At 37.7% G+C, this 24,317-nt stretch overlaps 1 protein-coding gene across 1 annotated transcript in view; it reads right to left on the minus strand.

Moving 5' to 3' along the window:
* Positions 1 to 381: 381 nt before the first annotated feature.
* The window catches only part of LOC128855957 (protein pellino), a 45,730-nt gene continuing 21,794 nt past the window's right edge, over positions 382 to 24,317 (minus strand). The window contains exons 3-9 of the mRNA XM_054091242.1: positions 21,039 to 21,270; positions 6,701 to 6,892; positions 6,428 to 6,616; positions 6,240 to 6,338; positions 6,005 to 6,158; positions 5,763 to 5,940; positions 382 to 3,365 (exon numbers count right to left, since the gene is read on the minus strand). Coding sequence (XP_053947217.1) covers positions 3,239 to 3,365; positions 5,763 to 5,940; positions 6,005 to 6,158; positions 6,240 to 6,338; positions 6,428 to 6,616; positions 6,701 to 6,892; positions 21,039 to 21,270 — 1,171 coding nt within the window. The 3' untranslated portion in view covers positions 382 to 3,238. The remainder of the gene's footprint in view (positions 3,366 to 5,762; positions 5,941 to 6,004; positions 6,159 to 6,239; positions 6,339 to 6,427; positions 6,617 to 6,700; positions 6,893 to 21,038; positions 21,271 to 24,317) is intronic.

Below are 24,317 nucleotides of genomic sequence, written 5' to 3' on the forward strand. Positions count from 1 at the left end.
GAATTCAGTAAATTTAATTACACTTGTTCATTTAAATTCTAAAGATATTCAATATAAGGATTTATTTTATTTGTTTTCCACTTTTAACATTACCGTTATCATTAAATTTATACCTAGAGTTTAAAATAAACAAAGAAAACCGAAAACGTCAACGCATTAAAGGTATTTGCGAACATTCAAATTAGTTCACATTAATTGTGATTACAAACGCAGCATTAATATTGGTAATTGTTGTAACTTAGATTACTTTAAATACACTTAATGAATATGGCTTAGAAGAAAATAGCTTTGTTTATGGATGTTTCCGACTGATTATCGTTCAATGCGCCGCTCCGCTCCGCCGCTCTACCAAATAATGCTAATCAAAAAATGTGACTCAAGTTTTCTTTTTTTGTATTTGCAAAAACTAAATAACGGTTAATTTTAATAACTGGGAAAATTGTTTGCACAACGAAAACGTAATCAAATTTTTTAACGTAACGATATGCAGAGGTTTACTGTTTGCACTTTTTTGAACAAAATAAGAAATCAGAAATTAATTTACTATGAAACGTTAGAATTTCTTCAAATGAAAACTATTTTTTTTTTATTATCAAATATTTGCGTATTATCGAAAACCGAATTTAATGAAAATTTTTTTTTAACTAAAATTAATTTTATTAAAATATTTGCGTATTCGCGAAAACCGAATTTGTTAAACATCCGAATTTATTGAACGAAATATTATTTAAATGTATATTTTTGTAATAAAAAATATATTTATAGCATAAACGCTTTTGATTATTTTGTTTACTGGTTTTTGCATACGATTCAATTTTGTTTCGCAAGTTTATTAATATAAATATTAAACGCATGCAAATTGTGCATACAATTACGTAAATTTTTTAATTTCTAAATCCAGTTAAATGTTTATTGTTGTTTTTTGTTTTTTAATTCTAGTGGTAATTTTATTTTTACAATTACATTTGCGCATGAAGCCACATTTAGATTTTGGTTTGAATTTAGTTAAAGGATATATTTTTTTGTTACTCTTTTTTTTGTTTTCTTCTTCTTCTTTTATTTCCAATTTCATATATGCACATTTGTTTTTTGTTCTTTTATATTTGTAAATTATTTTGTATTTTATCGAATTAAGGAATTAAAAAGCAAGAGGAGGAGATTGTTGGAATTGCACTTAGTGACGAAGATCTCAGTTCATTAAAATTCCTTTGCCGAAAAGGGAGCCAAAACAGCGATATAAGACGGACCAAAAGCATTCTACGGAAATTCACCACCACAGCAATATTTACGGCGAGTGTACCAAAAAAACAAAACACACCAAAAAAAAAAACAAAAATCAAAAATGTAGCTATCACTGCAACGCCCGTTGGAGATTTACGCTGATAAACTGTACATATGCGACTGCCTAACGAATAATTTTATGAATGCATGTATGCGTGTATGTAGTTATGTATGGAAAAGTTTAATTATGTATATATAGAAATATTAGTTTGGGGAAAAAGAAATTCATAATTTTCTCGGTAGATGGCTGTAGTGGTCGATATCTCGTAAAATATCGAACAAACAATTTTAAGTTTATGGTCGTTGTCAAGGTGACATTTCACACTAAAAAAATTCGCTTGCCGTATTTTAATTGTTCCATACAGTTGTGAGCTACAGGGTGTTAACAATGAAAGTCAACAAAGACAAAATTCGGTACATTTTACAGTTTTTCCTTGATAAAGGCGAAAATGCAAGCCAGGTCGCTGAAATTGTGAATGGTACTTATGGTGCCGAAACGTAGATTCGAATCTCGGTGAAAGGAGAAAATGAAGAAAAGGTTTTTTCTAATAGCGGTCGCCCCTCGGCAGGCAATGCAAGCTTCCGAGTGTATTCTGTCATGAAAAAGCTCCTCATAAAAATATCTGCCGTTCGGAGTTGGCTTGAAACTGTAGGTCCCTGCAATTGTGGAACAACAACAAGACGCACACCAAAAATAGGAGGAGGAGCTCGGCCAAATATACATAAGGGGTGTACGCACCAATTATATATACCTATGTATATATATATATATATATATTATGGTACCGATACTATAACAGCCAATTGAGTGCAATTTTGGTTTCGTCGACTCCGATCAGGGATTTTTGATGTTAAAAAAAATATTGATAATTGTCGATAAATCACAAATTGACCGATATTTTAGTAGTCGCAACCATAAAATAGTTTTAAACCATTTGCGCAAAAGTTTTACGCAAAAAAAATGGATTTTTTCCCCCAACCTAATATTTATATATATTATTATACATTTCCTCACATAACTACATACATACAAACACATCCTTCATCTACTGCTTTGTAGCCTTAGCCCTAGAGTGCCTTACATTCGTAGTACTATTGGTTTGTTGTTGGTGTTTTTTTGGTTTTTTTTTTATCTTTTATTTCTCATTAAGCTCTAAATTCTTAAATGTTTTTGTGTATGTACGTGTGTATGCATGCTCGTGGCCCATTCGCTTTTGTGTGTTTGTGATCGTCTTAAATCGTAGAATATATGTATGTATATGTGTATATGGTATTCTCGCATTCCAAGTTCTGTTTAATTATTATTATTATTATTAGTTTACGATACTTATAATTTTTACATTCTTTTACAATTCATTACAATGCATCATTTTTAGCTTTCTTTGCAGTACTACATTTTTATTTGCATTCATTATATTATATATTTGTTATTTTTTTATTTTTTTTTATATATTTTTAATTTTACTTTTATTTTGCTTTTTGCTTTTTTTTTTTAATCTTTTCGCTACGCTCACAAGTTACATGCGCCTCGCCTCCTTCATGTAAATTGTTACAATTTTTGTTGTTGTCGTAATACTTCCTTGTATCTCTTAATTTCCATGTATGTTTACGCATGTTTAGGTATATAAATTTATTCAGTTTATATTTAAAATAATTTGTAAATATTCTGCTCGAATGGCAAATAAATTATAATTATGCCAATGCATTTGTGAATAAAAACAAAAATACAAATATCAACTCAAAAAGTTTGATTATACAATAAAAGCATTAATTTTCGAAACTTCATTGAAAATCATTTCATTTCAAATGCTCTTTCCCAATAAAATGCGCTTTGTAATTACTTAGTTATGCAAGTCGCACGGATGATAACCCATAACATCTCGACCTGTATGCATTCAAAATATGTTTCAAATTCTGTTTGTATAGTTAACTAAAATATAAACTATTTTATGCTAATTTAATCTAAATTATCTTGGAAAATCAACTTAATATAGCCAGATGAACCATCCAGTGGCGTCGCACAGAAGGGACAAACTGCTTGAAAGCCATTCGTGCCATGTGGTATGTCAACATTGGCCCAGTACCTATAAAAAGCGGGGGGAGAAACATTATTGCATGAATTGAAAAAATAAACAAATGTGAATAAAATTTAAGTAACCTGCACTTATAGATGTCGGATATACATAAATATAACCTCTTATATAAGTTATCTTAGGTTGAACAGCTGGACTTGCAGTCACGCATAGACTGGTTCCGTCCATAGCGTTACCAGATGTAGTTCATTAGTTATGCGTTTTGAAATAGTCCATAAATCGAATTCAGCCTTGATATGCAACGACCTCAAACAACTACTTTTTGGCAGCAACTCACAAATAGGAGGAGCTCGGTCAAACACACAAAATGAGCGCCCATTATTTATTCATTTATAAGTATTGTCACATTTAACTATCAAACAAACAATGTACTGAATTCAAGGAGAAGTTATGTTAACTTGGCTGATTAGCAAAGTTCAATAGAACACAACTTGTCCCTTGTGCGGCGAGAGACAGAGAACGTATGCTGGCGACGGATTTTGATCCTATTCATCCTCTGATCTGATTCCACAATGGCATTCCCACAACAGTCTTTTCTACGGTAGCGGAACGACCTGAATTTATATCCGGCCAAGAACTGTCACTCCAACATTTGGCACTACTGGGCATCGCACTGCATGGAAGAACACATACCAAGTTTCAGCCAAAACGATCTATTTCTTTGTGTTTGGTATTCGCTTGAATCGAGGAAGCCGAGTGAGAAAACTGACCATTTATTTATCTTCCTTATATGACTAATACCGCTTAAAGAGAAAATTCGACAACAGTCAAAAATACTTTTAATTTCTTTGAAGCCACGGACCCTGTACCGTGGTTGGGAGCACTTTACGAAGTTCTAAAACGCAAGCCATGAAAATGTCGTTGTTTAATGATCTAAGACTCCATAATTAAAGTGAAACTGTTACTATTGTAGCATCCTAAAACAGTTTCTATAAATTTGTTATCAACATTGGCTAGAGTGACGGTCTTTGGTCGCATATAAATGCGGATCATCGCGGTGTTCAAATATATTGTCCTACCTTCCCTATTTTTGTATTTTTATATTTTGGTATATTAACTAAATAAATACCTAAAAAGGGAAATAGCAGCAATGGCCTTCAATTACTGGCATGGTAAAACAGAAACGAGACAATTGGTCAATTGGGACGGAGATTGCATTAACCAATAGACAATATCCGTCTGTAAAAGAATGAACAGAAAGTATAAATAATCATTGCGAAGGGAAGTAAAATGGCTGAAATAATTAAATTTGGGATATTCGCATGAGATATTTTTGAGGATCCTAATTGTAATCTTAATAACTTGTGATATCTAGTCTTAGTAATTTTTCTTAGAAAAATATAACATAGATAGATTTGATTTGAGGTTTGCACTTCGACCTCATGTTTTTTTAGGCCTTTTATTTATTACAGCACCTTATCTCACATAAGATAGAGCTGTATTGGGCTGAACGTATATGCCTTTTTTCTGGCCGCAATTGGCCGAGATGTCTCAACCTTCTCCGCACTATAGCGCTGCTTTCAAGGATAAAGTGTATTGGTGTCTCGGGGGATTGGCCTCAGAAACGATAAGAGTCAGTGGACCATATCTAAATCCTATGTACAGTACTGCGCAATTTGCAATAACCTGTGAGAATGCCCGTGGGCTTATGCTTAAATAGGGTTATGAATTTCCTTAGCCTCATTTGATTGTACCCCCTAGTAAGGATTTCGCCTGGCGTAACCCTATAATTTGATGCCAGCTAATCTCCCTTAGCCTTAGCTCGTCACTCTTCACCTTGATGGTGTGATGTCCCATAGCAAGGAAGAGATCGGATCCGATTAGTAATGGGGCCGCAGCCTCTCTTGCCAATGCATTCGCTACTTCATTCCTAGTTATACCCCTGTCTCTCTCAAATCAGCTGTGTGCGATTGCACATTCTTAACAAATGCAGTATCTTGAGACACTCAAGGACCGAATGCCGCCTGACTGTCGTTCGGAATGGCAATTCGCTAATTCCGGAGATTCCTGTCTGAACTGGTCCCTGCACATAATGGAAACATCTTAGGAAACCAGTAATAGAGGTGCGGTCAGTTTAGTTTAGGAATTAATTTCAGAAAAAATTTACAAGTTTCGCTCTTGCGCTGATCGCTTATTCTCTTTAAAAATATGGCCAAGTAACGCTTTGAAAGAAACCATACGGTATGAAATATTTATTTTGCGTTTTCACAGGTCTGCTCAGCCTATCGATTCCGACAAACTTTCTTCGAATTGAAACAAAACACGGTGGTTATTTCGATAATTAACGATAAAGCATTTTAGTATGAAGCGGATTTATTTTCTGAAAATATTTCTCTTTTTAATGAACCCTGCCGTGAACTCCAGCTAATTCTTTATATTTGTGCTTACTTGACTGTCTTCTCAGTCGCCATGTGACCACATGGATTAAAAGCGAACGTGGGTGCACCGACATCGACGTAAAAGGCCGGTTCCAAACCCATACAAAGCGTAACCACCGGACCAACTTCGAGGCACATGGGACAGCGACGAGCACCAGTACTCTTATCTTGACCCCAATCATGATGACCTGCAAATGGCGCGAAAGTCAATTATTTATGTTACATACATTCCGGCATCCGGCGATTACGTACCCTGAACATGTCCGCAATTTAAGTACACATAAGGCTGATTCACTTGATCACCAATATTCACTTTTCTAGGTATTACTAAGGTGTTCAAGCCAACCGGACATTGCGGGCGTCCAGCATTGATTTCATCGATTAACTTTTCCAAATCGCGTTTAGTCTGAAAAAATCGCATGCGAATTAATAAGGAATATAGAAAATGAAAATTGCAAAAAACAAAAAATGCAATCTCTTTACGAACCGGCGAATGCTGGAGACCCTCGGCTGAGCGCCAAAGCAGCGTGGCACCACACAGGTCAATCAGTGTGCCGTCTTGCAGCACATTTGATTCATCGTAAATCTGTAATGCAAAAGTCGTTGTCATATATAAATTCGATTATGATAAAGTGATATATTTTAAGAAGAAGGAGAAGATATATTTTAAATTACCGGCTGTCCCTTTTGCTGTGCTGATCTTGATTCGCGCAGACTGAACACATCACCACCGACCGAACATTCACGCCAGAGACCGCATTTGGCATTGCCGCCGCAGAATTGACCCTTTGGATGCATTATAAGTACACCATTTGTGGTGAGACCATCGATTTCGACATTGTCCTGCCACTTAGTGGCTTTTTCCTGTAAAAGCGAAAGGGAATGCAATATTTAAATATATTCGTTTTAATTTTTCTATTTTAAATTCTCGAATAATTTCAAACTTACGCCCAAGAAAATATTTCTGCTTGAGTCGAAGCCCGCGGCAAATATTCGCGCTTTGGACGCCTCACATCGGTTCACCAGTATTCGACATGCGAAACGTGATATTGTACTTTGCATGACCTTAGCATCTTTCTTATCGCCGGGCAATGTGTCCATAACAACAAAATCAATGGGGGACTCGGATGAACGGCCGACCTGCAAAGAAAAATTATACGATATTTTAATGGAATTTATATTATATAATAATTGAATGCAATGTAAATATGTAAGTATGCGTGGATGAGTAAAAATTATGTAATTCAATTCTGGAGTATATAAATGTGATAAAAAATACGAGGTGTGTTCAAAAAGTATCGCGAATATTGAATTTTCACAGGTTAGGTATATTCGAATTTCGATTTTTTTGTGGCGATATGTTGGTACTCATGTCTCTCACTCATGCCGACGAGTTCGGCCATTTTGAATGTTCAGTTAATTGTTGACAGCTGCTTTGCTTGCACGTGTTTCGGCTCGTCTTCGATTTTTACCTATTCAAAAAGATGGATCAAAGAACCTGTATCAAATTTTGTGTGAAAAACGAAATTAAGTGCGCGGATGCATTCCGGATGCTGACTGTGTCATATGGAGAAGCTACTTTGGACAAAGACAACATTTATCGGTGGTAAAAAATGTTCTCAGGGGGCCGAGAAGATGTGAACGACGAAAAGCATGCCGGCGTGCCGGACGCCCGAGCACTTCAACAGAAGAAAAAATTGATGAAGTGAAGAAAATGGTATTGGCCAATCGTCGAATCACCGTTAGAGAAGTTGCTGAGGACCTAGACATATCGATTGGCTCGTGCCATTCGATTTTTTTCGACGATTTGGGCATGAGACGGGACGCCGCAAAACTCGTACCAAAACTGCTCAATTTCGACCAAAAGCAGCTAATGAGATGTTGGACTCTGTCCGCGACGACCCAAATTTGCTCCAGAGGGTCATAACTGGTGACGAATCGTGGGTTTATGATTATGACGTGGAAACCAAAGCTTAATCGTCTCAATGGAAGCTGCCGCACGAACCAAGACCGAAAAAAGCGCGCCAAGTTCGGTCGAATGTAAAAGTTTTGCTTACCGTGTTCTTCGATTGCAGGGGCGTTGTGCATCATGAGTTCTTGCGATACTTTTTGAACACACCTCGTATTTACTCTCGTTTTCGGGATTTTTAACACCTACGATTTCTTGCGCCACAACAGCTTGCGACAAACAACAGCAAATCAATATTTTTTTCAGTTTTGATAATTTTTTTTTTTTTTTTTTATTTAATGTTCTCTATTTTTTTATAAAAGTATGGCTTAATATCTAACAAAAAAAAACTAAAAATCCAAATTTTCAAAATTTCACCAGCTTCTCAATTATAACTCCACGGTTTTTAATTCGAATTTCAAGAAAAATTTTTGGTATGCAATTTCATAGGACATTTCCATACAATAAAGTGCAAATTTGAATTTGCTAAACAAGTCGATGATTTTTTATAGTTTCGTTCCTTGACGGTGTAGTGTATTTTCTCCGTGCATTTGCTTCCGAGGACGCGGTTGATCATCGACACGCACTCGGCTTATATGCGTATATAATTGGCGCGTACACCCCTTTTGGGTGTTTGGCCGAGCTCCTCCTCCTATTTGTGGTGTTCGTCTTGATGTTGTTCTACAAATGGAGGGACCTACAGTTTCAAGCCGACTCCGAACGGCAGATATTTTTATGAGGAGTTTTTTCATGGCAGAAATACAATCGGAGGTTTCCCATTGCCTGCCGAGGGGCGACCGCTATTAGAAAAATATTTTTCTTAATTTTGGTGTTTCACCGAGATTCGAACCAACGTTATCTCTGTGAATTCCGAATGGTAGTCACGCACCAACCCATTCGGCTACGGCGGCCGCACTACTACGCACTCGGCTTACTTACAGCTTAAATTGGTTCAGTATTTGAAAACATACGACCACCAAATGAATTGTCAACTCTTCTTAGTTTGGGCCTTAGAACAACTCGATTTTGATCGCATGGTGTATTTTTTTTTTTCTAACCAGCCGCATTTACGATGCGGTGACTACATAACACACGAAAAAATTATAGGACCAACTAAATTTCCTACATTTTTATTATCAGTTTAAGGCTAAAAGTTTATGTTTTTAATATTATATTTAAACTCTTAATGTTTTAAATAGTTATATCCGGAAGTAAGTGCATATTTCACGAAATTTAAATTAATTACTAAGAAAAGTAAAATCTATAGAACGAAAAAGGTATAGAGCTAATGTTATTATATTCAAAATAAACAATGAGTTCTAAGGGTTAGTTTATAATTTGGAGCTTACTAATTTGTGTTGGATTCTCCTTTGATTCTCACTTGTTGAAGTCATCGAGGCATCGTTTTGATTCAGTTCTTTATAATACAATATTTTGATAAATCTTTGAGACTTCGATATTAATCGCACTTCTAAGGCTTTTAGCGCTATCAGACTGCAATCCATTTAAAAAAAAAACGATTAAAAAATGATTGCCAATACATTTTCGATTGGGTTAAGGTCAGGGCTGCAGGCAGGCCAATCTAAAATTGGCATCATCAAAAAAAAAATACGTACTACGTCCAGCAGTTCTATATACTTGACACTAGTAATTTTTGTGGATATGAAACATGTAGGCGTTTTACCTTTGGTACTAACGGTTGCCAGAAAAAAACACATGACAGAACCTTTCCGAAATTACGAGCCATTATCTCCTCCTTTTTCTTCCGTCTATCATGCCTATACATTTGCGAGCCATCTGGTCCGCCCAGATTGAATTTTTTTCATCGGATCTTTCCCATTCGTCTACCCAAAATTGGTACTTTTTTGCAGTTGCCAATCTACACATTTGCGAGCCATCTGGTCCGCCCAGATTGAATTTTTTTCATCGGATCTTTCCCATTCGTCTACCCAAAATTGGTACTTTTTTGTAGTTGCCAATCTAGCCTGTTTGTGTGTTAGAATTAACTTAGGTTTAGGTACTCGTTTTACATGTTCCAGATCAGAATCTGCTTGCAACATTTTTTGCACATAACGGGTAGTAACTTCCAAATTAAGAATGTGTTTAATTTCAGCAGAGCTATTTGATTTATTTATAGATAAACGTTGATTTCCTGAATATCTCTAGCGTTAAGTTTTGATTTTCTACCACTTCTCTTGGTGCATCCACACTTTTCTTTCAAATGGAAGTAATGTAAAACCACAGCCTTTTCTCTTTTTAATTTTGTAGCTATTTATCGCATTGTAAGGCTTCTTTCTCTCTTTCCATGCTAAATTTTTCCCTGCTCAAATTTAGACAAAGCTTTTCCACGCGACATATTTTTTTGTTTGTTTCTAAACCAAAACAACAATATAAATATGAGAACGAGATAAAGCGGCACCGTCTCACAAAGCTCGAGTGAACCAATAATGGCGAGAAAACAACGTTCCGAACTACATAACATCCATACATTGGCTCTCAAATTCAACAGACGCGAATCTGATGGATTATTCTCTTTGGGCCATTTTGGGAGCAAGGTCCGAACTAAAAGATGCACCAGTCTCGAGGCGCTGAAAAAGCCATTGCCCGCGAGTGGACCAAAATACCTGCAAGTCACATTCGAGCAGCTTGCGACTCATTTCTGGACCATCTCAAGGCCATAATCAAGGCCAAAGGTTGTAATAGCAAACAAAAGTATTAGGTTGGCAACTAAGTAATTGCGGATTTCACTCATAGATGGCTTCATTTGAATTTTTAGGCTTGCAGACGTAGTACAAATGGTACACACATTTTGTTATTTGATAGTTAGCAATTGAGCTGTCAATCAGTAAAAAAAAGTTTTTTGATCGGTTGCGTAGTTTTCGTTTGGCGTTCGTTGAAAAATGGAAAATCAAAAGGAACATTTTCGTCATATTTTGCTTTTTTATTTCCGCAAAGGGAAAACCGCATCGCAAGCTCATAAAAAGTTATGAGCTCTTTATGGTGACGAAGCCTTAAAAGAACGACAGTGTCAACATTTATTTGCCAAATTTCGTTGGTGATTTTTCACTCAAAGATGAAAAACGCTCTGGTCGTCCAGTTGAATTTGATGACGCCCTAATCAAAGCAATAATCGATTCGGATCGTCACAGTACAACACGTGAGATTGCAGAGAAGCTTCCATGCATTACATACACTCACTCGGCACATGGTTTCCTCACGAACTGAAAGAAACGCATTTAACGCAACGCATTAACAGCTGCGATTTGCTAAAGAAACGTAATGAAGCTGATCCATTTTTAAAACGACTGATAACTGGCGATGGAAAATGGGTTGCTTACAACAATATCAGGCGGAAAAGCTCGTGGAGCAGGCCAGGTGAACCAACTCAAACCCCATCAAAAGTTGATATTCATCAAAAGAAGGTTTTGTTATCAGTTTGGTGGGATTACAAAGGAATTGCCTACTTTGAACTCTTACCACCCAACCGAACGATCAATTCTTATGTCTACATTGAACAACTAACGAACTTAAACAATGCAGTTGAAGAAAAGCGGCACGAATTGACAAATCGAAATGTGGAATAATTTCCATTATGAGACACAGTTTTAAACATACAATCAACGAAATGATGTTGGGGCATTTTCCTATTATTGCTTTAGTAGATATCATCGTAAACATCCTGGTCCTATAACTTTTTCGTGCGGTGCATTAACAAAAAAAAACATTCGTATTCCGAGATTATGGAAAGGCTAATGTCCATTTCTACGGCAGGTATGAATTTTGAATTACTGGCATTATTAACTCTTTTTCTCTAGAATATTAACGCCATTTTCGTCAATCGTGAGCACTGAAGTTACCTTGATTACCAACTTTTTATAGGGTCTTTTTTTAGAGGTTAGGTTTTCAAGTTGGCACTACTTTTTTCGTAGATGGTCTTTTTGACAGCTGTCACTTGATTTATGCTCAGTTTGGTTTGCCATTTCATAATGAATAGACTTACACCTGAACAACGTTTGCAAATCGTGCAAATTTATTACGAAAATAATGGTTCGGTTCGCGCGACGCATCGAAGAAAATTTTGTTCAGCGATGAAGCTCACTTTTGGTTGAATGGGTATCATTTTTAAAACATAATGGCAAACCCTTATCTTTATAATAAAGCTAAATTCTTGGCCATAACATTAAATTATATACGTTTTATTTCATCTTGAAAACCTAACCTCTAAAAAAACACCCTATAAACTGAAATTGTAGATAAGTGTTTGGACAAACTTCAATACTGGGAAGTGAAAAATAAGAACCCGAAAATTTTTCACTTATGTATAATATTATCAGATACCCCTCGTAAACAAGCACAAATTTTAAAACATTTTATGCATAGTTTTACTTTATAAATTAAAATTTGCGAAATATAATTTCTAATGTTGCATGACTCGTCAAAAGTGTAAAGTCTGCGCATACGGTTTCTATCTCTAGTGGGACTTTTTTTTGTTTTGATAATGACTTCCGCAAATTCCCAAAACAAGATTATTCCAATAAATTTAAGTGATCTAACAATAGAATCAATTAAGCAATTTCGGCGAATTTCAAAGCCAACCACAGGATACCAATTAATACGATAATTGCAAATTGATTTTGTGTGAGTATGGACATAGAAATAATGCTAAAGGGATTAATATAATATCTCTCTTAATCCAGCCATCCGGCATTCTTGATATCTTCATAAAATTAACAAAGGCATAGAAGCTATGAACATCAGCAGGGTGGTGATAATACAAAGTGTTTAGGATGAGGCAGCAAATGGTTGAGATCCACAGATGTATAAATATATAAGGGCGACCGGGTGGGGAAACGACAGCATACTAATGTCTCACAGCAAAATTTCAAAGTGGTGTGGTTTGTGGTGCGAAAATTATAATTAATTAAAAATTTGGGTGGCCTATGGCAACCTCGTTGGGTATGCGCCAGTTATCAATGAGTGAAATGCAACAATAGCGCAGGGTAAGCTGAACCAGGTCATGATGGGGACGCAACACTGGTTTGACTCACATGTAGTTAGACTAGCCACTGAAAAGTCGGAGTTAATACTGCGAACAAGGAAATACATACGATTAGAAATAGACTTCAGAGTGTGGTCTGAAACCAGAAGGACGAAAACTGTTTTTGAAATACTGTTTGATGTCAGAATTGACAGTAAACTCACGCACTGGCCGCAAATTAAATATGCAGCGGAGAAATAAGCCAATCGAGGTTGATGGCAAATATTGGCGGACCCAGAGCCAGCAAAAGGAAACTACTTATGGCAACTACACAATCGGTTTTGCTTTACGGGAGTGAAATTTGAGCTGATACCCCCTAAACAACAAGAGTCTTTCGACTTTTGGCGAAGGTTCAAAGAACAGCTACTCTCCGAACAACATCGACACACTGCACCGTATCAGAAGCTGCAGCATTAGTCATAAGAGGATCGATTCCGATGGACCTTCTTGCGTTGGAACGCAAACAGCTTTGGATGCAAAAGAATAAAGCTGCGCGTTTGGAAGAACAGCATGAAATTGGAGCACAAACAATCCACAGGTGGCGAGGCAGATGCACGCAGAAACTACCGGAAGATGGGCACATAGAATAATTGGCGACATTCAACATTGGTGCCAGCAGACCTTTCGGAGAAGTAAACTTTTACATCACACAGTTTCTCTCACGCCACAGGTATTTCATGCAACACCTGTTCAAGATGGGTAAAATGCATTCTCTACACTATATACTCGTATAGGGGACAGTTTATCAGATGACGCAAGCCACACATTTTCGAATGCAAAGGATGGCAAGAAGAACGCTAATGACTCCAAGCCGTAGTCGGAAATGTAACGGCCGAAAATATAGTCTCAAAAATTATAGACAAAGAAGAAAATTGGGAGAAGATAGCTCTCTATATAGAAAACGTGCTACGTAGGAAGAAGCGCGACATGGGCGTATAACGTGGACCCTTACGTAGTGCAATAGGGTACTCCACCCTGCAGTTATGCGAGAGCCGTTCTGGGCTGGATCTAAGTCCATGATGTGGATAATGTTTTTCAGTGGGTGGGAGTCTCTCATATCACTTGCGCGGCGACACCTTTAAGATGCGGAACGCATTTCTTAAACTCCTCGACTAAAAAAAGTGGTCCTTGCCTATGTACTTCTCATAGAACCGGGTGTCATCACAATACTGTGCGTAATTTGCGAAGTGTAAGTCGAGATATTTAACTGGAGAATCGAGATTCAAATAAGAAGTATCAGATTTGTTAGTATGTCATATAATAATTTATAATATTTAAAATTGAGATAAGGTTGCATTTTTGCGCGAATTCAGCTTTTTACGAAAACAATCATCGATCGATTTAAAATTTTGCTGAAAGAATTTGAAGACGTTTCTCTTAAGTGCTCCCTTAACTACGCAATAAAGTAAATGAAATTATTTATATTAACGGCCGTGAAAATCTTGATTTTCTGTTATGCAGTTCTTACAGATTTTGGGTGAAATACGGCTATTTAGTAGCTATTAATTTCGCAAAAGAAAGGTAGCTTCTCGAACTGATGAGTGGTATAAGGGAAGTCGTTGTCAGACACAAATTTTTTGTTAGCTACTGAGGCGCGGTTGACTTCTAATTTTATATTAAGTACATAAATGTGTATATCCCACGCAAATAGCAACAGTCAACGTCAAAAGGCCAGAGAGATAGCAGATAGACAGCCTAACACAGAAATCGATATGTTTACATTGAAAACGCAACAATTTCAAGTCAATATTGACAGAAAGACATAATACCAAATGGAAGTAACACCTCTTATTTTTACTTTGGAGTGTAGTCAAACAGTTGTGGACATAAAAATTCCGACACCAAAAAAAAACATTCAGTGTTTGACACAATTAATTTTGATAATTATTTTAGTTAAAAGCTGTGTGCAAAAATGGTTTCAAATAGGGTTTTCTAATATCTTTAGTGGACTACAGAAATGCGCCTAATTCGTATAATTTGCATTTTAATCAGTTATCACATCTTTTGAAACTAAAAAAGTATAGAAAAAAATATTATGGTAGACTAAAATATTCAAAGGTACTTGACCTACTCTATGGGAATCCTGCATGCTCTTTACTTCTCTGACTTTTTGGAAAAAGTTCAATACAAACTTTTAATAATTGACTGAGTAGTTCAGTATTTCTTCCGGCAAAATCAAAAGACTTGGCGTAATAACAATCCTAATAGGAACTTTAGTAAATTAATAAAAATAAATAAAATACCAACCAATTCGCCTTCACTTTTGGATTTTAAAAATATATAATTTTTTGATATTAAGTGTTTCTGAATCAACAAACGAAACAAAAACTAGCTGCGGTTTGATTCTCGCGAAAGTATATGCCGATTCATAGTGAATATCCGCCAAGTAATCATTTTGAATGTCAGCATCTGAGTCAACAATTTGCAAAACCGTCGCAATGGGAAAACTAAGGATTCTTACATCATTTAAGAAAAATGTATGCATCCACAATAAGTTTCTGCTTGATGTTTCTTGAGCTGGCGAAGTCATCGGTAAACGGTCCGTACTTCTTCAAAACATGTCGCCGGTAGCGCTATTATGGCGAACGACGAACGTATTCGTGACATAGTGACAAATTTTTAATGGCCTGAATTAAATAGCATTGATTTTGACAAAATATGGTGTCAACAGGGTGGCGTCACTTGTCACACAGCGCATGATTAATGGTTCAATTGCGATCGAAGTTACAAAACTTCGAAGTTTAATGCCAACGGACTTCTTTTTGCGGGGCTACGTGAAAAATATGGCCTATGCCAATAAGTTCAAGAAGATTCCAGAACTGAAGAATAAAATCATATGCGCTATAAATGATGAGCACGAACTATGCCAAAAAGTCATGGAAAATTTTTTTGTCAGTCACATAAAAAGCCATGGACTAAAAAACGTGATGAAATAAAAACAACAATCATTGCCAATTTCAATGTCTTACAACTCGATATTAATTGGGATAGTTTATTTGCAGAACTTGACACATCTAAAAGTTTTTCTATTTTTAAGTCCATTTTGTCTAAACTCTTCGTGGATAATATTCCACTCAGAAAGAAAGACCCTTAATATAAATCTCTCTATTGAAATTTAAATGAAACCCCAAAACCTTCTGGAATTACATAAAATCTAGAAAGAGTAGTGTCAGTGTTCTCACCGGGATCTTTTTAGGTAATAGTCAAAGGCGAAGTTCAAGTGAAGCGGTAAATTAGTTGCCGAGTTTATTAAATCTCCCAAACTGAAGCTGATGGACTTTCAGCAGTTTTGAAAAAAAAAAAAAAAAAATTGCCCGGCATTGGTCTATCCCCTAAAAGTAATATTCAACAAATCTTTATGGTCGGGGAGTTTTATTGACGCATGGAAGCTTTCTTCCATTACACGTTTCTTTAAGAGTGGCAATAAAAATGACGTTAGAAAGTATAGGCCTATGGCCTATAGGCTATGGGGTATTTTCAAAATTTATAAGCCTGTGGTCAATGCAAAACTAAATCGCAATGCTCAGTCTTTGCGCAAATCAGTGTGAATTTCCTGCCAACAGATCTACGGTATCTAATCAGTGAATACTGCTTTCAAATGTCTTACTCGAAAATATTTAACATGGTCGTACCACGTACAGTAACTCATCTTGTCTGAGTCAGTGTGTTAGTGAAATTAAGAACCTTGGCGTTGTCTTTGATGGCAAATTTTCGTTCAATAACCATATAAATTAAATTACTTCAAAATCTTTCCCCATGTTGGGCTTCGTCAGATGGAATTACACTTAGTTCTCTGATCCCCACGTCATCAAATTCCTCTATAGGTACAACATTTGTTAGGTCTCAGTTAGCATACGCTGTTTTTATTTGGAGACCAAGTAGTCAGCAAGCTATCAATATAATCGAAGGTGTGCAAACAATATTCCTTCAATATGCACTTCGCTCTCTGAACTTTATGGATCCCATGCCATCATATTCTGCTCGTCTCAAGCTTATAAATCTCAAGTCCATAGAAACTCGTAGGTCTATGCTGTGTCTGTTCTTTACTTATAATATTACATAATTACTGGAGTTATTGATTTCCCCTACTTATTGGGCAGGATTCGATTTATTATTATTATTATTAATAGAAGGTCATTACGCACTGCGACCAGAGTTGATACATTGTGCAAGGCCTATTTTTGTAAGCCTAGAGTTCTAAGCTTTTAGCACAATTTTGGGTTTGTAGTTCCAAAGATTGCATGGAGATACTACAGGTACCACCAAAGTGATAAAGTCTTTGTCTGCCCAATGCAGGACATTCACAAAGCACATGTTCTAAGCTTTCTATGATCATTACGCAAAAGCGGCAGATAGACCAATATTATTTAAATGATACCTCAGGCTGCAGTGGCCTGTAAGATATCCTGTTAAAAGACGCAGATCTACTCTGATTAGTGAGAGTATTTTGTCAGATATTTCTTTGCTGGGTCTTGGAAATTTTTTGGCTTGATGCTGACCGGCACAGTTTAGCCAGTGTGCAGCAAATTTCCTTTCACCCCATTTCCTAAGAAACTCATTAATGTGGCTTTTTGTGAGTCCATACAAAGGCTCAGAACCAGCAAGTTACATATTTGCTCTTCGTTTTGCAAGGTTATCAGCCATTTCATTTCCCTTATGCCCTTCATGTCCCGGAATCCAGCCTAGTATTATTGTGTTGAGATTCCCTAACGTGTTGAGAAGGTTGATTGCCAATTTAAAGACGATAGTTGTTGATAAAAGTGCTTTTAGAGCCGCTTGGCTAACTCAAAGTATGTAAATGTGAGCACCTCTCATTTTCCTGCTAAGGCATTCTCTCACACATATTTCAATGGCATGTATTTCTATCTGGAATATTGTTGGGTAGAGTCCCATGGGAATCGATTTATGGCCATTGATTCCTGCCCCTGCTCCACCATTTTCCAATTTGGACCCATCAGTGAACCATATCTGAGAACCAGGTTTGAAATTTATAGAATTAGTTCTCCAGACTGTACGCTCGTTAATAATAACTTGGAAGTTCCTGAAGAGTATTGTTTTCGGTGATAGTATGACATCCCTATGAAGAATGGAATTATATAGGAAGTCTTCTAAGATCTTCATATCCCCACTTTTTTAAGAATTCGATTTAATGTCGAGGCGATCTTTTAGGAACCTTTTTATGGGTTAGCGTTAAAACTTCTTTTGAATTCTATATTCTATTGCAAAGTTTCCACTGAAAGCTCGAGGAAAACAAAGAAGCGAGTTAATTTACGTAATTATTACGAGTATTTTCTGTTTGGTTACATTTCTCCTTTCATTAGGCCTGCCTGTGTTTGTGTGGTCCTTCCAGTTTTCTCTCTGTGTGATAGTTAGAGCTTTAGAGATTTTGTAAGAATCAATCAATATACAACCGTACCAGTTGTAATAAACCTCTCAAATGTGGTTGCGATGAATTTTGTGACTTCGTTACCTTAACAAAATCTATGACCGTTTTGAGTATCTTAATTAGGGAGCATTGAATTATTATTATTAGATATTTTATTAAAAAATATTACCCACTAACGGCCAGTTCTACCTGTTAGCTTCGAGTAACCGCAGCTTATAGAATCTATTGATTGATCAAAAAGTGTGGCAAGCAAATACAAGTTTCAATGTAATTTCTGCTTGATTTTCTATTGATGGAAACAACAAAGAAACAACGGTAATGCATTTCTTATTTGATTAGTAACATCAAGTGAGTGTGCACTTAAAAGCAATTGAATGAATTATAAAATGAATAGTGAAAACACGATATCAAATAGCAACGGCATTCTTACGCGTATATTAGAGTGGTAATTGTGTAATGAAGTAATGAATATTAATTTCAATTTAATTGCTCTTAAAGAAATATTGACATATGCGTCTAAATTCATACTGTGCTAAGAGCCATTCTATTTTTACCATTTTTCATTTAGAAGCTCATGAGTAGGTATATACGCGGTTTATTTCTAAGAACTTAACTCATGAACTTCAACTCATAGATAATTTCATAATCCTTTTTTTCTTACTTTAGTGCAGGTAAATTTCTAAAATTCTCGTGGGACTTTCAGTAACATTTGGGGTTTGAAACCTCAAAGAGTCCTAAAGAAATACATGGAAGTGATCAGACTGATTATTAGGTATGCGTTTATGATCTGGCACAGGCAAAGTGCCTAATGAGCTCGCTAGCTAAGCGGCCGCGTTCGAACTGTCTTGCTATCACAGAAGCATTTCCTATAGCATTAGCGGAGGCTTTCAATGCTGTACCCAGTTTGCCGCCTCTAGATTTATCTAAAAGAAAACAGGCTGAAATCGTTGCGGCGACGATAGGGTAAATGGCTGCCTACCCGGAGGTCCCACTTGGACAAACAATCGAAATTGGTCCATTGTGATACCATACAGAGAAAGAATAGAAGGAAGAGAACCAAACAGATGAAAAAAAGTATGAAGGGGTTAGAATTGGAGGATGACGACCAACAATGGCTAATTACATTTTTATTAACCGCTTCAAGTTATTGATGAAATTTACCAGGTGTGTGATGTTTAAGCCTGCAATATGCGCAGGGTTAGCAAACAAAGTGAGGACCTAGATGTCTGAACCTTAGCCTGACGAGGGCAGATGAGAAAGTGCTGAGATTATTCCACCTCATGCTCCAGACAGCTTCTGCAGAAAGGGCTTGAAGCAATCCCAAGTCTCACGGCTTGAACACCTAATGGACAATGTCCGGCTGCGGCTTTCTAAGACTTAGAAGTTCCCTCGAGCGCCTCCTATCTACCCGTGGCCAGAAGGATCTCGCGACTTAACGTTTGCACACTAACCCAGCGCTCGCTGAGTAGACGCGAGGCCCATCTTTCCAGGAGCACACCACAAGTTCTCAAGGGAACCCCAATCCTCTCTTTTGCAATGAAACCGTCTCCAGAGCCCCCGAGTAGCCAGCTCATCAGCCCAGCAAATTTCCCTCTAGGCCACTGTGACCGGGAACTCAAATAAGCCTATCGAAGTATTCGGATGTAGTCGAGAGAGAAGTGAGGAATTTTCAGGAGTAAGCCACAAGTTCTCAAGGGAACCCCAATCCTCTCATTTTGCGATGAAACCGTCTCCAGGGTTCCCTGAGTAGCCAGCTCATCAGCCCAGCAAATTTCCCTCTAGGCCACTGTGACCGGGAACTCACATAAGCCTAATATCGAAGTATTCGGATGGAGTCGAGAGAGAAGTGAGGCATTTCCCATTTTCTTATAGAAGTAAGCAACCAATCCATTGCTTTCTTAATTGCGACTACCTCCGCTTGGAAAACAGACAGTGGTCCGGAAGCCTAAATTTGAATTTGATGGGGAGATCCTCGCACAATACTGCAAACCTGTCTGCAAATGTTGCATAAGGTACACTCCTACCTTGAAAGAATAGAAATGAAAAGTACCGCTCGAAACCAGCGTGGGTGTAGGTATGTAGGTAGGTAAAAAGGCCGATATGGCACTCCTCAAGTAGCACTAAAGAGCCGTTTTGATACCATTATGAGACCTCCAAAAGGCAGATATCTACAGCAGCCAGAGCTGTTGGTATAAGGGAGGAGATTGATTGGATTTAGGTTGGCGCACAACCCCAGGCTGTCGAAGAAAGGAGCGCCCAGTGACATTACTCGTCTAGCTATCAAACCCGGATATTTACAGAGAAAATGCTCTACAGTCTCCGTCTCTGAAAGGTCCCCACAGCTTCTGGAATGGGCATTAAATTGTCATCCTAGCTTTTCCGCGTGTGTGCCGATCGTCCAGTAACCGGTAAACACAGCTACGAGTTTGGAAATTGAATGGCGAGGAGTCCAAAGGACTTTCTGAGGCCTTCGTATATCGTATTAGGGTCACAGGGTTTTCGAAATAGTACATAACGAAAGGGAGCTCCATCTTTTCTGCGTTTTCCTGAGAAATAATATGTGCAGTTCCCCTAACAACGGTCAGGGGGATGCCGATGACCGGATAGGAGGTCTCTAAGGCCAATTCAGTCACCTTCCTGGCAAGCTCATCAGCAATTTCATTTTCCTCTATGTTCCTATGTCGTGGAACTCAGATCAGAGAAATGTTAGCGGCACACCCAAGAGATTTGATCTCCTCCTTACAGGAGTTTACTAATTTCGTTAGGGTGGGTGTACATTAATCAAAGCCTATGGGGATTAACTCCAAGTTTTTAAGAATACTACAGTGTCTCAAATTAGGTTTAACTTATGGCCCGAACCCCTCAATCTGATATCAAGACTTCTGTTGTATACTGTCCATATTAATTTCTTTACCTGAAACATATCCGTTTCCGTGTCCTCTTTGTATTCGACAATGACAGCTTGATTGCGTGACAGTGTGTAAGATATCGAGTGTTGATTGGCATCCAGTATAGCTTTCGATGTCTGTGGCGATTGGACGATATAGTGTTTGGAACGTTTCACACCGTTCGGCTCTGTGCGTTTGTATAGTACAAATTTAGAACGCCTCCGCCCGCGATCACCTTGCGGCAAATAACCATTATAACTGTAATGTAAAACAATAAAAACAGATAATAGAGTATTAGTTCAAGCTGTGTATAATGCATACGCATGTATGTGTGTACATATACATATATAGAACGTGGCACTAAGTGGTCATTTTGTTGGGATTTAAGTTGATAACTTATTAAGTAATAATGCATGACATTCACAAATACAAAAACCGTGTATGTGCACATGTAATAAGTAAATTTTCTAGGAAACGCAAATGCACTTCAGTTGAAGTATACGTAGCGGTTTTAAGGCAAAGCCACTTAAGCTTATCGCAGACAAACAAGCACAGGAATGCCACAGCGTGTGGTGGAACATTTAAAATTTCAACCTTTGGCCGTGTGCTTTTGAGGAGTTAAATGAACGGAAGCTAGGTGGTCTTAGGGAATAATAAATATATAAATCTTATATAAGGTGGTCAAAAAAGTCTTGCGGTATTTCCGCAAGCTTGTCTTTGCAAGCGCGTAGTTCTAGTTGTATTCGTCGCATCGGCTCACGCTAGAGCTTTTTGGAAAGCTCTTTTCACGTGCTAACACGTGTTTCATTAATTGTTGTTTGCTTTTAGTCGTTCGTGAGTTATAGCGTCACAAACATGGAGCAAAATAAAGAGAAAATACGGCATATTTTACAGTACTACTACGATAAAGGCAAAAATGCTTCTCATGCTGCCAATAAAATTTGTGCAGTTTATGGACCCGATACAGTTTCCATTTCCACCGCACAACAATGGTTTCAACGTTTTCGTTCTGATGCAGAGGTGATCGAAGATGCGCCACGGTCCGGAAGGCCTGTCGTCAAAAATTGCGATAAAATCGCTGAATTGATCGAAAGAGACCGGCATAGTAGCAGCCGTAGCATCGGCCAAGAGCTGGGCATGAGTCATCAAACCGGTATAAACCATTTGAAGAAGCTTGGATTCAAAAAGAAGCTCGATGTATGGGTGCCACATGACTTGACGCAAAACAACATTCTTGCCCGTATGGATGCATGCGAATCGCTTTTGAATCGCAACAAAATCGACCCGTTTTTGAAGCGGATGGTGATTGGCGATGAAAAGTGGGTCACTTACGACAACGTGAAGCGCAAACGGTCGTGGTCGAAAAGCGGTGAAGCTGCCCAGACGGTGGCCAAGCCTGGATTGACGGCCAGGAAGGTTCTTCTGTGTGTTTGGTGGAATTGGCAGGGAATCATCCACTATGAGCTGCTCCCCTATGGCCAAACGCTCAATTCGGACCTGTACTGCCAACAACTGGGCCGCTTGAATGCAGCACTCATGCAGAAGAGGCCATCTTTCATCAACAGAGGCCGAATTGTCTTCCATCAGGACAACGCCAGGCCACACACATTTTTGGTGACGCGCCAGAAGCTCCGGGAGCTCGGATGGGAGGTTCTTTTGCATCCACCGTATAGTTCGGATCTCGCACCAAGTGATTACCACCTATTTCTGTCCATGGCGAACGAGCTTGGTAGTCGGAAGTTGTCCACAAGAGAGTCCTGTGAAAATTTGCTCTCCGAGTTTTTTGACAATAGGGAAGCGAGTTTCTATAAGAGGGGCATTATGAAGTTGGCATCTCGTTGGGAACTCGTCATCGAACAAAACGGCGCATATTTGACTTAAATCGCATTATTATAACCAATTTTATGAACAATTGAAAATTCAATAAAAATACCGCAAGACTTTTTTGACAACCTTATATAAAATTTCTCTTATAACTAAAACCGTTGACTTTGAATGCCCAAAGATTTTATTTATTTTTATTCCAGCACAATTTAACAAATATTTGCAGCGCGGATGTAATTTACAATTTAAATAAATAAGGATTAAATAAGAATATGAGACACAAATTTCATAAATATATTATATATTAATACACAAACGTAGAAAAAAGTTTCAATTCAGTTTTTTAAGAAGAGTTTTAGCAAAAACTAAACCTTCTCTAATAGTTAAGAGTGAAAAGACAGGAATTATAGCTTTCCAAATATGTTCCAGCAGCTGCCAAAGTTACCAATGCCATCCAGCTGTCCAAATATTCAACAAGGTTGACCGTTTCCTCACACATCGTTTCGCGCTCGCTGATGCCAATGTGAATTTCGTCGTGCGGTTGGCTTGCAGGTTGGTGGGCAGGCAATTCGGCACATCGTGGTAAAGATTTAGCGTCAGCACACTCTTTTGGAGCTTAGACCATCGACCAGACAGAAAATTGATAAATATAAAAAAGTCGTGATTTGGTTCACTTTTGGTGCATTAAAAGTCTTCCTTATAAAGGGTAATCAGAGCGAATGTTTTTTCGACAGATAACGCGCGCCTTCTGTCAAAATAATACATTTTTTTTTTCAGTATTCATTAACATTTCATCATGGAAAAACTTACGCATCAACAAAGTTTTAAATCGTTAAATTGTACTAAGAAAATCGACGTTCTGTGAAGTGTTCATGGGGCGCTCAAGCCAACTTATGGTGTACAGCGATGAGGCCCATTTTTGGTTAATGGCTATGTCAATAAGCAAAATTGCCGTATTTGGGCTAAAGAGCAGCCTGAAGCCATTCAAGGACAGTCATCACATCCATTGAAAACAACCGTTTGGTGCCGTCGATAGGCTGGCGGAATTACCCATATTTCTTCAAAGGCGAACGATTCAGTGAATGGCGAACGATATCGCGCCATGATAAACGACTTTGTGATGCCGGATGCCGGATATTCAAGCCCGTGATCTACACAACATTTGGTTCTAACAACCCATACAGTCCGTGAAACAATTGATTATTGCCTCGTCGTTTCGGTGAGCAATTTATCTCTCGTGTCGGACTAGTGAATTGGCCACCAAAATGGTGTGATATCAATCTTTTGGAGTTTTATTTGTGGGGGTATGTAAAGTCTGCATTGTGGATAAACCAGCCTCGATTGAGATATTGGAATCCAATATATTTAAGGTGATTCACGAGATATCGACCGAAGCCCTCCAGCGAGTCATTCAAAATTGGTGTTTACGGATGACCGAATTATGGCACAGTTGCGAAGATACACTTTTTGTATTGTGACTA

This window comes from Anastrepha ludens, chromosome 2 (assembly GCF_028408465.1).
Source record: "Anastrepha ludens isolate Willacy chromosome 2, idAnaLude1.1, whole genome shotgun sequence".
Lineage (NCBI taxonomy): Eukaryota > Metazoa > Arthropoda > Insecta > Diptera > Tephritidae > Anastrepha > Anastrepha ludens.